A 14,228-nucleotide genomic window follows, 5' to 3' on the forward strand; every position below is an offset into this window, starting at 1 on the left:
GACACATTTTAGGAGGTGATAGAAAGTACTGTCTAGTTAAGATAAAATAAATTTGCATTATGTTAATAGATAGTTAATTTATGCTTTGTAATGATTAGATATTGTGAATCAATTTACATCATCCATATTAATCAACTCTGAAGTGAATTATAATATTAATTGATTTCCATCTATTTATGGTTTAGAATATGTATAAAGTATAGGATGTCATACTGTATAAAAGGTGTTATTCGATATTGTTAAAAATGTAATGTAGCGAAATTGTGTTTTATTGAATATTTAATGTAATTGTATATTGTATGAATAGTATTTAATAATAAAAAAATAAAAAAAAAACTTAAGGTGTATATTTTTAAAAAATATATTTTGGGCCCAATATGGCGCATTAAGTTACGTGCAAGCAAAAAGGGTTTTTTTCGCGGGTGTTTGTGCACATTGGGTTTACCTTCATATTACAAGTTGAAAGTAAACACGATCGCTTGAGCGCTATTGCGATTTACGCTAGAATGATTACTACATCCTCAGAGCTCTGGTTAACTGTGTTGTGAAATAAAAAAGTGTCACAAAACACATCAAAAAACACATTCCAAAGCAAAGTTACACTCATAATAACACCATCTAATAGAAATTTTTTAAAATTGCACAAAAACATTATAAGGGCTTAAAGATATGAGGTCTCAGGTGTTAACATTGAGATACATAAATGAAAACATGTCAAAACATATTTATGCAATATTCATATTTAATAAAGTGTTATAGTGTGTATTTACTGTAAAGATTTCACATTTCAATGTTCATCGCATAGGGGAATATGTTATGTATTTTTAAATATATATATATATATATATATATATATATATATATGTTAGAAAAAAGGAGGGGCACCTGCGCTAAAAACTCTAACACTTAGTGAGTAATGGCTATTTTTGCAACAATAGTAGTAATAGTGATATATGTGCGTGCTGCCTCTGATACAGTGTACCCGTGTCACTGTTGGGAATGTGGATGGAAAAGAGAAAATCAAAAAGGGCGCACAGCTAGGCACTAGAATAAAAATTGACTATTAGTAAAGTAGGTATGTAGTTTTCAGACCTATGTGGTTATAGTAACAGGATAATAAAAATAATAATAATAATAATGTCCTTGGATTGTTATTGTATTCTAAAGAGTTCAGTAATGTGCTTTAGAATATTCGACACTTCTTTGTCTGAGGTGAGTGGATTTGTGCTTACCAGAGGTAACCTCAATCATATGAGGTAAGTTGTAGACTTGTCTGGGTTAGAGATGTTTCTTTGGCTCTTGTCCAGTCGATTTTGCTTTGTTCTTTGCTGTAGGAATCTTTCCTTTGTTGAAACCCTTTGGGATCTTTGTTTCCAGGTGGCTCCTGGCAGCAGTATGTTGTTTTGAATGAAAATCTTGGACTCTCTTGTATCGTTTGTTGAAAGGCAATGGAAAATCCTGGACTCTCTTTTTCCTCTTGGTGATGAGAATCTGGGTTGTCTCAGGTGTTCATATCGATTGAGATGGAATAAGAAAAGAAAACAAGAACATAGTGTGATAACGTTTAAATAAAAAAGCTCTTTTTAATTAGAACTAAGTAAATGTGCTTACATCAAATGCCCTCAATCAGAGTATGAGGTAAGTAATAGACATTGATTAAGTATTTCGATCTCCTGGTCAGTGCTCTGGTTGGAAGCTCTCAACTAAGATAAAAAGCAGCAATGGAAGCAATCGATATGAACACCTGAGACAACCCAGATTCTCATCACCAAGAGGAAAAAGAGAGTCCAGGATTTTCCATTGCCTTTCAACAAACGATACAAGAGAGTCCAAGATTTTCATTCAAAACAACATACTGCTGCCAGGAGCCACCTGGAAACAAAGATCCCAAAGGGTTTCAACAAAGGAAAGATTCCTACAGCAAAGAACAAAGCAAAATCGACTGGACAAGAGCCAAAGAAACATCTCTAACCCAGACAAGTCTACAACTTACCTCATATGATTGAGGTTACCTCTGGTAAGCACAAATCCACTCACCTCAGACAAAGAAGTGTCGAATATTCTAAAGCACATTACTGAACTCTTTAGAATACAATAACAATCCAAGGACATTATTATTATTATTATTTTTATTATCCTGTTACTATAACCACATAGGTCTGAAAACTACATACCTACTTTACTAATAGTCAATTTTTATTCTAGTGCCTAGCTGTGCGCCCTTTTTGATTTTCTCTTTTCCATCCACATATATATATATATATATATATATATATAATCATAAACATATATAAATAGGTATCACTGGTTTTCAAACCTGTCCTCAGGCATTCCCAACAGGTCAGGTTTTCAGGATTACCTTGGATGAGAGCAAGTAAAAAGGAAATTTATTCTTACCTGATAAATTTGTTTCTTTTAAGATACGAAGAGTCCACGGATTTCATCCTTACTTGTGGGATATCGCATCCTGGTCAGCAGGAGGAGGCAAAGAGCACCACAGCAGAGCTATATATATAGCTCTTCCCTCCCTTCCCTCCCACTCCAGTCATTCAACCGAAGTTAGGAAGAGAAAGGAAAAGCCAAGGTGCAGAGGTGACTGAAGTTTAACAAAAATAAAGACCTGTCTTCTAAAAACAGGGTGGCCATGAACTCATCGTATCTTAAAAGAAACAAATTTATCCAGGTAAGAATACATTTCCTTTTCTTTTAAAAGATACAATGAGTCCACTGATTTCATCCTTACTTGTGGGATACAATACCAAAGCTATAGTACACGGATGAAAAGGGAGGGACAAGACAGGGAATCTAAACAGAAGGTACCACTGCTTGAAGAACTTTCCTCCCAAAAACAGCCTCAGACGAGGCAAAAGTATCAAATTTGGAAAATTTGGAAAAAGTGTGAAGAGACGACCAAGTTGCAGCTTCTCAAATCTGTTCAATAGAAGCAACATTTTTGAATGCCCATGAGGAAGCTACAGCTCTAGTGGAATGAGCCACAATTCGTTCAGGAGGCTGCTGTCCAGCAGTCTCATATGCAAAACGGATTATACTCTTCAGCCAAAAAGAAAGAGAGTTAGCCGTAGCTTTCTGACCCCTACGTCTCCCTGAAAAAAAGACAAACAAGGATGACGATTGACAAAAATCCTTAGTCGCCTGTAAGTAGAACTTCAAGGCACGGACCACGTCCAAATTATGCAACAGACACTCTATCTTAGAAGAAGGATTAGGACACAAGGAAGGAACAACAATTTCCTGAGTAATATTTTTTTTTGAAACAACCTTAGGAACAAAACCAGGTTTGGTATGTAACACCACCTTATCGGAATGAAAACAAGATAAGGAGAATCACATTGTAATGCTGAAAACCCAGAAACTCTGCGAGCAGAAGAAATAGCAACCAGAAATAAAACTTTCCAAGATAATAACTTAATATCTATGGAATGCATAGGTTCAAACGTAACCCCTTGAAGAATTTTAAGAACTAAATTCAAACTCCAAGGAGGGGCAATTGGTCTAAACACAGGCCTGAATCTAGTCAGAACCTGACAAAAAGATTGAACATCTGGAACATCTGCCAGACGCTTGTGTAACAAAATAGATAAGGCAGAAATCTGTCCCTTTAAGGAACTAGCTGACAACCCTTTCTCCAATCTGTCTTGGAGAAAAGACAAAATCCTGGGAATCCTAACCCTACTCCATGAGTAGCCCTTGGATTCACACCAATAAAGATATTTACGCCATATCTCATGGTAAATCTTTCTAGTAACAGGTTTACGTGCCTGAATCAAGGTATCTATGACTGAATCAGAAAAACCTCGCTTAGATAAAATTAAGCGTTCAATCTCCAAGCAGTTAGCTTCAGTGAAAACTAGATTCGTATGATGGAAGGGTCCCTGAATGAGAAGGTCTTTCCTCAATGGAAGCTTCCACGGTGGTTGAGACGACATGTCCACCAGATCGGCATACCAAGTCCTGCGAGCCAACGCAGGAGCCCTCTCCTGTTTGACTCAAGCAATCACCCGGGGAAGGAGAGCAAATGGAGGGAACACATAAGCTAGTCTGAAAGACCAAGGTACTGCCAAGGCATCAATCAGCTTGGCCTGGGGATCCCAGGACCTGGACCAGAATCTCGGAAGCTTGGCATTCTGACGAGATGCCATAAGATCCAACTCTGGCCTACCCCATCTGAGAATCAGGTTGACAAATAACTCCGGATGGAGTTCCCATTCTCCCGGATGAAATGTCTGTCTGCTCAGAAAATCCGCTTCCCAGTTTTCCCCACCTGGGAAGTGGATCGCCGACAGATAACCAGAGTGAGACTCCGCCCACTGAATTATCTTGGCTACGTCTGTCATCACTAAGGAACTCCTTGTATCTCCCTGATGATTGGTGTAAGCTACAGTCGTAATGTTGTCCGACTGGAATCTGATGAATTTGGCCGAAGCCAACTGAGGCCAAGCCTGAAGCGCATTGAAAATTGCTCTCAACTCTAGGATATTGATGGGAAGTAGAGACTCCGATCAAGTCCATACACCCTGGGCCCTCAGGGAATTCCAGACTGCTCCCCATCCTATCAGGCTGGCATCCGTTGTCACTATCACCCATGAGGGTCTGTGGAAGCATGTCCCCTGGGATAGATGATCCAGCGGCAACCACCATAAAAGAGAATCCCTTGTCTCCTAATCTAGAAATATTAGAGGAGACAGATCTGTATAATTCCCATTCCACTGCCTGAGCATGCTCAATTACAGAGGCCTGAGATGAAACCGTGCAAATGGTACAATGTCCATAGCCGCCATCATCAATCCGACTACCTCCATGCACTGAGCCACTGACGGACGAGGGTTGGACTGAAGGGCCGACATGTATACCGAATCTTAACTTTCTGACCTCCGTCAGAAAAAATCTTCATTGAAACAGTCGATTACAGTTCCCAGAAAGGACCCCCTTGTCTGAGGAACTAACAAACTCTTTTCCAAGTTAACTTTCTACCCTTGAGTCCTTAGAAAGGAAAGCACAGTGTTGGTATGGGACCTTGCCAGATGAAATGATGATGCAGATAAGGCGCCACCGCAATGCCCCTCAGCCTTAGAACCGCCAGTAAGGACCCCAGAAAATTCTGGGTGCCGTGGCCAGACCGAAAGGGAGAGCTACAAACTGAAAATGTTTGGCTCAAAAAAGGCAAACCTCAGAAACCTGCCATGATCTCTGTGGATAGGAACATGAAAATATGCATCCTTAAGATCCACTGTAGTCATGAATTGACCCTCCTGGATCAATGGAAGAATGGTACGAAAAGTTTCCATTTTGAAAGACAGAACTCTGAGAAACTTGCTTAGACTCTTGAGGTCCAATCTAGTTCTGAAAGTCCCCTCCTTATTGGGAACTACAAACAGATCTGAATAACAACCCTGTTCCTGATTCTGTATCGGAACGGGAAAAATCACTCCCGTGGAAGAGAGACCTCTTACACAATTGAATACCTCTTAATATATCTGATCTGCAGATAATCGTGAACGAAGAAATCTTCCTCGGGGGAAAAAAAATGTCTGAGCATCTCGCACCCAAGCTTGAGTCAAAAAAGAAGGCTGCCCCATCATGCTGACATGGAATCAGCAGGAGGAATCCTTGATTGTTCTTGTACCACGACTGGTTGTAAAATTAGGATCAGTGTCCCTTTAAACACAATCCCCTGATTCCCCTGATAATGGATGTCATGTCCGCAGGCCAAGGATTCAACCATAAGGTCCTGCGCGCTAGGAAATAAAAACCTGAAATCTTAAAGTGAAGGTAAAGTTTTCCGCAATTGAAAGCAGTATTATGTTAATTACTTAATATATGGCAAGATCGCTACATTTTTATCACATATTTGTATATATATATAAATAAAAAATAAATACTTTTTCTCCTCTTGTTTGGCCGCTTATAGCTCCACCCTCCAGTTAGTTCCTGGTTTCTTTGAGTATTACGTATAGAGCGTTCCCACCCGCTCTATACGTATTGTAAATGCGCGTTCGCGATTCTCTGAAAGCTTGCGCATGTGCACATCACGCCGTAACGTCTAATTGCGCCTGCGCGACTAAAAACAATGACGATCTAAAGCGCATGCGTCAATCCCCGTTGCATCCATGTTTGTAAACACACTGCGTCCAGGCGAGTTGCTTGATTGAGGACGATTTGCGCATGCGATAATCTTGAACGAGCACGGCTTACAAGCTACAGGAAGTGTAGCTAACGCATGCGCACAATGAATACAAATTAAGTGACGTCGAATGACGGCCGCCTAACGGCCAGACATAGGATTGGCTACTTGAAGAACGTGACCTAGCCCCCCCCCCCAAAAAAAAAAAAAAAAACGGGCAGATTACAGAACGATTAGTTTCCAGTGTAAAACGGCTGATAAATCGGTAAATATTCAGAAGTAACAAAATTGATGAATTAAACTACCCTTAATTTTTAGGCTACTTACATTTGCAATCATCTAAACATGCTAACTTTGCCTTCACTTTAACAGCTAATTTAGTAAACTGCAGAGAAGCATCAGTAAAAAAATAAATTTAGCAAATTCAAGAGTCTTAATCCGATCCTAGAGTTTATCCATAGGACCTTCTAACTGAAAAACCTTATCAGCCAAATTGCCGTCACTCTAGAGATGGTAAGAAAATACACAACTGGATGTCGTTGGAAGCCGGTGTACATCCCCTCCTGCACCTGTAAAGGATGCAACTACCCTCTAAGGAAGCAGTGGTTCATTTAGCCAAGCTGAAAACCACTCTAACCCTAGGAATGTCTACCGAGCCTCCCCAGCTTAGATGAGTAAAATATAGGATGTATAGCTAGAGCCATCCAGGGGAAAAAGAATTCTAGTAAGGTTAGCTTCCACTTGGGAAGAAAACATAGAATGTATTAAAGACTGGATAATATGACACTGCAGTAGCATGTGGAATTGAACACTTTAAAACTCCAGCTTGCCAGTAGTGATGTCGCGAACATAAAATTTTCGGTTCACGAATGTGAACTTCCACAAATGTTCGCGAACGGGTGAACCGCCATGGTCTTCAATAGGCATGCGAATTTTAAAACCCACAGGGACTCTTTCTGGCCCCAATAGTGATGGAAAAGTTGTTTCAAGGGGACTAACACCTGGACTGTGGCATGCCGGAGGGGGATCCATGGCAAAACTCCCATGGAAAATTACATAGTTGATGCAGAGTCTGGTTTTAATCCATAAAGGGCATAAATCACCAAACATTCCTAAATTGTTTGGAATAACGTGCTTTAAAACATCAGGTATGATGTTGTATCGATCAGGTAGTGTAAGGGTTACGCCCGCTTCACAGTGACAGACCAAACTCCCGCAGCGGGTACAACATCTAAATAGTTTCTAAATTTTGTCCTGAGTTTAGAAATACCCAATGTTAACATGTTCTTTGCTTTTTTTGCAAGTTATAGGGAAATACATACAAGAAGCACTTTGCTATTTCAAAACCACTTTTTTATATATTTTTTTTTAGAAGACATCCCAAAGTATTGATCTAGGCCCATTTTGGTATATTTAATGCCACCATTTCACCGCCAAAATGCGATCAAATAAAAAAAAATTGTTCACTTTTTCACAAACTTTAGGTTTCTCACAGAAATTTACAAACAACTTATGCAATTATGGCATAAATGGTTGTAAATGCTTCTCTGGGATCCCCTTTGTTCAGAAATAGCAGACTTATATGGCTTTGGCGTTGCTTTTTGGTAATTAGAAGGCTGCTAAATTCCACTGTGCACCACAAGTGTTTTATGCCCAGCAGTGAAGGGGTTAATTAGGGAGCATGTAGGGAGCTTGAAGAGTTAATTTTAGCTTAAGTGTAGTGTAGTAGACAACCCAAAGTATTGATCTAGGCCCATTTTGGTATATTTCATGCCACCATTTCACCGCCAAATGCAATCAAATTTAAAAAAAAACTTAAATTTTTTCGCAATTTTAGGTTTCTCACTGAAATTATTTACAAACAGCTTGTGCAATTATGGCACAAATGGTTGTAAATGCTTCTCTGGGATCCCCTTTGTTCCGAAATAGCAGACATATATGAATTTGGCGTTGCTTTCTTGTAATTAGAAGGCCGCTAAATGCTGCTGCGCATCACACGTGTATTATGGCTAGCAGTGAAGGGGTTAATTAGGTAGTTTGTAGGGAGCTTGCAGGGTTAATTTTAGCTTTAGTGTAGAGATCAGCCTCCCACCTGACACATCAGACCCCCTGATCCCTCCCAAACAGCTCCCTTCCCTCCCCCACCCCACAATTGTCCCCGCCATCTTAAGTACTGGCAGAAAGTCTGCCAGTACTAAAATAAAAGGTTTCTACATTTAGTTTTTTTTAGCATATTTACATATGCTGTGGTGTAGCATCCCCCCTTAGCCCCCAACCTCCCTGATCCCCCCAAAAACAGCTCTCTAACCCTCCCCATCTGCCTTATTGGCGGCCATCTTGGGTACTGGCAGCTGTCTGCCATTACCCAGTTTGCAAAAAAAAGTAGTTTTTTCTGTTTTTATATTTTTTTTCTGTAGTGTAGCTTCCCCCCCCCCCCCCCACCACCTGCCTGATCTTTTTTTTTTAATTTTTATTCCTTTTTTTAAAAAAAATTGACACCAACTTTTTCTGTAGTGTAGCGGTTCCCACCCGCTCCCTCCACGTGCACGCCCCCGCCCTCCCGTGCATGCGCGCGTCCGTGCGCGCCCCCGGACATCCCCGCCCACGATCCCGCCCCCCTCCACTGACTGCTATTATTTCACAGTCAAAAAAATGGTTTTTTTTAAATGTACACTACTGTTACACCAGATATGAGTGGTGGCACTGGGCAAGTGGGCACAGTATACACTGTGAGCCTGACACACACGCTGGCAGGCAGGCAACTGCAATTAGATTACACAGGAAAAACAAAAAAAAAGCAGACTGATGTTCTAGCCCTAAAAAGGGCTTTTTGGGGTGCTGTCCTTACAGCAGAGATCAGATGAGTCCTTCAGGACTGTAGTGGACACTGAATACACTAGCCTAGCTATCGATTTCCCTATTAAATCAGCAGCAGCTACACTGTCCCTCCTCTCACTAAGAATGCAGCTTCCGAATGAATCTAAAATGGATGCTGTCCAGGAGGTGGGAGGGTCTGGGAGGGAGGGTCTGCTGCTGATTGGCTGGAATGTGTCTGCAGACTGTGAGGTACAGGGTCAAAGTTTACTCAATGATGACGAATAGGGGGCTGATTGAACATCACATATGTTCGCCCGCCGCGGAGAACGCGAACAAGCTATGTTCACCGGGAACTATTCGCTGGCGAACTATTCGCGACATCACTACTTGCCAGTACCCCAAGTCACCCACTGGATCCCAAAGGTACACCATGTGGGCCTTAAAATTGTGTGGACATTCCTGGAATGTGGACATTCTCCCCAAAAGAAAATATCTTAAGAGGAGAAGTGCAATCTTTTTCTTTTTTTTCTTTCTTTTTTTTTTTTAAAAACAACAACCTCTTATCAATTAAAGAGTTAACATTGCTGTTAATACACATCACTAAGTACATAAAATAAGCGATGACATGTGTCACAATTCCATATAAAATCTGCAGGGAACCACAGAGCACTGCATGTGGCCATAAAAATATTAGAGACACTGTAGGAGAAGAAAAGTGGAATGGATTCACCGGTGTCAACAGACCTCTAAGAGCAATAGCTTTAGAAAGAGTATAAATATGAAAAAATTGACACATAAAAGGTGGTACTGTTTCTTTAAACATTAAAGTAACCTTATATAGCATCCTAAGACATAAAGGATGAGCTAAACAAAGACAATTGGAAGTATTATGAACAACATAACATAGGTTAGCCTTCACTTGAAGCACGGACTATGTCTACTGTCCCTTTAAAATGTTAAAAGCAACATAAATCTTTGTTTGCGGGATTTCTCCTAAATTGTCATGTGCATGAAATGACATAGCCATAATCAAATACTTTCAGGACCTACTGGACCTCAGCTCTTGTACTGAGCTGTCTAAGTGTCCAATATTTGTCTGGAAGACTAGAAGTCTAAAAATGAGCAAATCATAATTGCTCACACACTCTACCCTCCGGAATCATACTGGAGGGAAAGTGTAACAAACACAGGCTCAATAGGACTCCGCCTCACATCTTAGCATAACTGTAGCATAACTTTTGTGCATAGATATATCGTAATAGTAAGACCACTCTGCCCTCCGAATCGGAATGGAGGGAGAGCGCAACTATAGAGCTCCGCCCCTCGTGGGCGTACCCGCACTTCTTCCCCCAGCACTGTGAGTGAAAGTGCCTTGTACGCAAACTAGCCCAAAGTAAACCGCGGGAAGGCAACTCCGCCCATCGTGGGCGTCGCCTATACGCAAGCTCCTGGTCGCCATTAAGCCCACATAGATTTACACCAGGAGACATTAACACACTCTACCCTCGACCAAATGTATAAAGTCTACTTTAGTATGACCTTATATAGTCGAAGCCAAGCCGAGTATGCCATCATCGATTGCACTACCATTGTTTCTAAAAAACACTCGGTCACTGTCAATAAGCCCTAATAAAGTCGCTGCCTTAACACACTCGAGGAGTAGCGTGGCCCAGGCTGCTAAATGTTGTCAGGGAAAAAGCTCTTCACTGACAGAGCCCCTGATTCCCATAACAGAAAGTTAGATATGTCCCTTGAGGAATATTCCTGTAGAGAAATAAAGTCTGCACTTACCTCTTATGCTGCCCAACAGCAAGACAGCCTCAGCAGGGATCAAAGGTCCATAGGTTCCCTCCTATAGTCCTGCAGAAAAGATGAAGCTTGAGTTAGATACAGCTTAGGCCATCACAAAAAGAGCAGCATCACAGTATGGGAGGCGCAGTGAGAATTTAATCCCACCAGTTCCCATTGCTTTAAAGCCACCAAATGCTTCTCTTTTTACTGAAGAGACTGATCTGGTCTAGGCTACACCCTAGCACAAAGTAGCACTCAGTGGCACCACTTAAAAAATAATAAACACTTGATTGAAGAATCTTTACTAACACCTCACTTTGCCATCTCCTATCTAACTAACACAGGCAAAGAGAATGACTGGGGTGGGAGGGAAGGGAGGAGCTATATATACAGCTCTGCTGTGGTTCTCTTTGCCTCCTCCTGCTGACCAGGAGGCGATATCCCACAAGTAAGGATGAAATCCGTGGACTCATTGTATCTTTTAAAAGAAATAACCGTGTTTACTAATCAGATGATTATTTCACCTGTGCTCCAATTCAGATATCATCAAAATGTGGCCTGTTAGAAAGGTCTGAGGACAGGTTTGAAAACCAGTGGTATAGATATAAATTGTACCAAAATACCATTATAATATATATATATATATATATATATATATTCTGCTATGTGAAGAACATTGGAATGTGAAATATTCATAATTTTATGTCGGGTTAGCACACTTGAGAATATGCGATCGGGTGCACCTTTAAATATTTGCAAAATATGTCAGAAGATGCTTAGATACAAGGTAATCACAGAGGTAAAACGTTTATTAATATAACTGTGTATGGGTAATAAAAGGGAATATCTTTCTATTAGAACAATAACAATTATATTGCAGACTGTCCCTTTAAGTCAGATTTGTGCTACTAGTATAAATAAAGCAGACAGCTGATTGCTCACCAAATAATAGCCTGCTGCCAGTAACAGGGCTTTTATTGTCACATCCAGGTCGACTGGGAATGACACTACAAATGTGTCATTTTCACTTCTGATCATCCCAACAGTGTGCTGCTCATCCCTGGATTTAATCTGGAAATAAACGATATGTGTTTGTCATTGTAACTAAGTCACCACTGAAAAAGAAAACTCATCATTATCTTTTTTTCTGAATTGCACTGTTACCTCAAAGTTGACGTTCCCGAAGATGCAGGTCTGCAATCCTGGACCAAGAATCAGCAGTATGGCCTCCTGGTTGATATTCTTCACTACTATGTGTGTGGCAAATGTGTTCCACATCCAGGCGACATACCCTATACATTGTCCAGGGGATGCATTGACCTCAATCTGTCACCAGAGAGAGAATTAACAAGACTTTTATACATGCGTTGAATATTAAACCTAGTTATTATAAAGCTACTTGATATGATTATGAGAACTCCAAAATCTCCAAAAGTTCTACAAAAATTTTTATTATTATGGCCCTTTAAGTGAAATGTATAAATGTGATATATAGCTAAACATACACAATATGTAAAAAAAAGTATATAGATTTCACCATCTATAGACTAAACCATTATACATCAAATGCATTGTATAATTATCCCAGATGTAATAATAATCGAATAATGAATAAAGTGGAAAAAAATTAAAAAAAATAAGTTGTGCAAAACAAGAAACGCAAAAACAAAAAAATCAAATATCAAAAAATCCTCACTGTGAAGACATACAGGGGCCCATTCATTCAAGCTCCGTATGGAGCTTGATGGGCCGTGTTTCTGGCGAGCCTTCAGACTCGTCAGAAACACCAGTTATGAAGCAGCGGTCTAAAGACCACTGCTCCATAACCTGTCCGCCTGTTCTGAGGAGGTGGACAGACATCGCGGGAAATCAACCTGATCGAATGCGATCGGTTTGATTGACACCCCCTGCTGGCGGCCAATTGGCCGCAAATCTGCAGGGGGCGGCATTGCACCAGCAGTTCACAAGAGCTGTTGGTGCAATGCTGAATGCGGAGAGCTGATCGGATCATGTCGGACAGACATTTGTTAAATAGGCCCCACAGTATGTATTTGTTTGCAAATAGACTAAGCAAATTATTCTACAGAATCTAAAAAACAATAGAACACAAATATAAAAAATACTAGGAGACATTAGAAAAAAAAACACATCTACATATGAGCTGAAAAAAATTAAAAAAGTTAATGTTAAAGAGTTAATTAGTTACATATTTCAGTGACACTTAGGGGCCGATTTATCAGTGGTCTGTCCGACATGATCCGCTCAGAGGATCATGTCCGACAGACATTGATAAATGCCGACAGCATACGTTGTCGGCATTTATCATTGCACAAGCAGTTCTGGTGAACTGCTTGTGCAATGCCGCCCCCTGCAGATTCGCTACTAGCAGGGGGTGTCAATTTGATCTGGTTAATTGCTGTCTGCCGCTCAGAGCAGGCCGACCAGTTAAGGAGCAGCGGTCACTTTGTGCAGAATTATATAACATTATTTTTTAGGTTTACTGCCCCTTTAACTATACACAGAATTCTACACATTTTGTTCACTAATATAACAAAAAAATGCAACATCAAATAATTGCAATATACAAACAGACTTGTCATAGAGTTCTAAAACTGACTTCCAAAATAATCATTGCTGTTTGTAAGAAGTGTTTACACAAGCCTCTAATTGCTGCCAGCAGTTACTAATTGACTTTTAGTTCACTGTCTGTTACATGGTAGATGGGTGTGTTTAGCACTAAAATAACAGGAATTTCAGGTCTCTTTACTTTGAATGGCTAATTGCATAAAAATTAACACTTTCACCACTAAGAAGTTTTCATTCTCCATTACTCTGCAATTAAAGGGACAGTTCACCCAAAAAATGGCTCCCATTTAAATTGTTCCCAATGATCCATTTTACCTGCTGGAGTGTATTAAATTGTTTACAAGTAGCTCCTTTACCCCTATTTTGGCCTTTTAAAAAGCTGATTTAACTTGTGGTTTCCCAACCTATACTGAAAGTTTTGATACTGGAGTATTAGCTATTGAATAGCCTAAGTAAATACAACCAGCAGAAGAAATGACACTCACAGTGGGGTGCAGGATAGTTAAGTAATAAAATGATCATTTTCATTGTTCTCTCTGTGTATTGGGCTTTAGTTGTCCAGACAAATTTAAGATAAGAAAGCAAGTCTGTGTACGCAAACTGATAACATAATGAGATCTGATATTACCTGAAACTCAACCCATTGCATTGGGCTGTGGTTTAAAAGCACAAAACCAGCTACTTCATATACACAAATAAACCTGAAAATACAATTTCTCATAAATTTTATACTCTGCAGCTCGTATAACAAGTCATTGAAAATACATTCATATAAAAACAATTTTACAGTGTACTGTCCCTTTAAGAATTGTTTTTTTTTTTATATTTTAATGTGCAATATTCACAACAGCTCTCTCACAAAGTCCTGTCACTTCCCTGTCTGAGATTCAAA

The 14,228-nt window shown here is 39.9% G+C and overlaps 1 protein-coding gene across 2 annotated transcripts in view; it reads right to left on the reverse strand.

The window, feature by feature from the left end:
- LOC128663867 (phospholipid scramblase 3) overlaps positions 1-14,228 on the reverse strand; it is a 95,340-nt gene that overhangs the window by 10,885 nt on the left and 70,227 nt on the right. For both annotated transcript variants that reach the window (XM_053718425.1, XM_053718424.1), the window contains exons 6-7: positions 11,915-12,076; positions 11,693-11,821 (exon numbers count right to left, since the gene is read on the reverse strand). In XM_053718425.1, coding sequence (XP_053574400.1) covers positions 11,693-11,821; positions 11,915-12,076 — 291 coding nt within the window. The remainder of the gene's footprint in view (positions 1-11,692; positions 11,822-11,914; positions 12,077-14,228) is intronic.

Source organism: Bombina bombina, chromosome 6 (assembly GCF_027579735.1).
Source record: "Bombina bombina isolate aBomBom1 chromosome 6, aBomBom1.pri, whole genome shotgun sequence".
NCBI classification, from domain to species: Eukaryota; Metazoa; Chordata; class Amphibia; order Anura; family Bombinatoridae; genus Bombina; species Bombina bombina.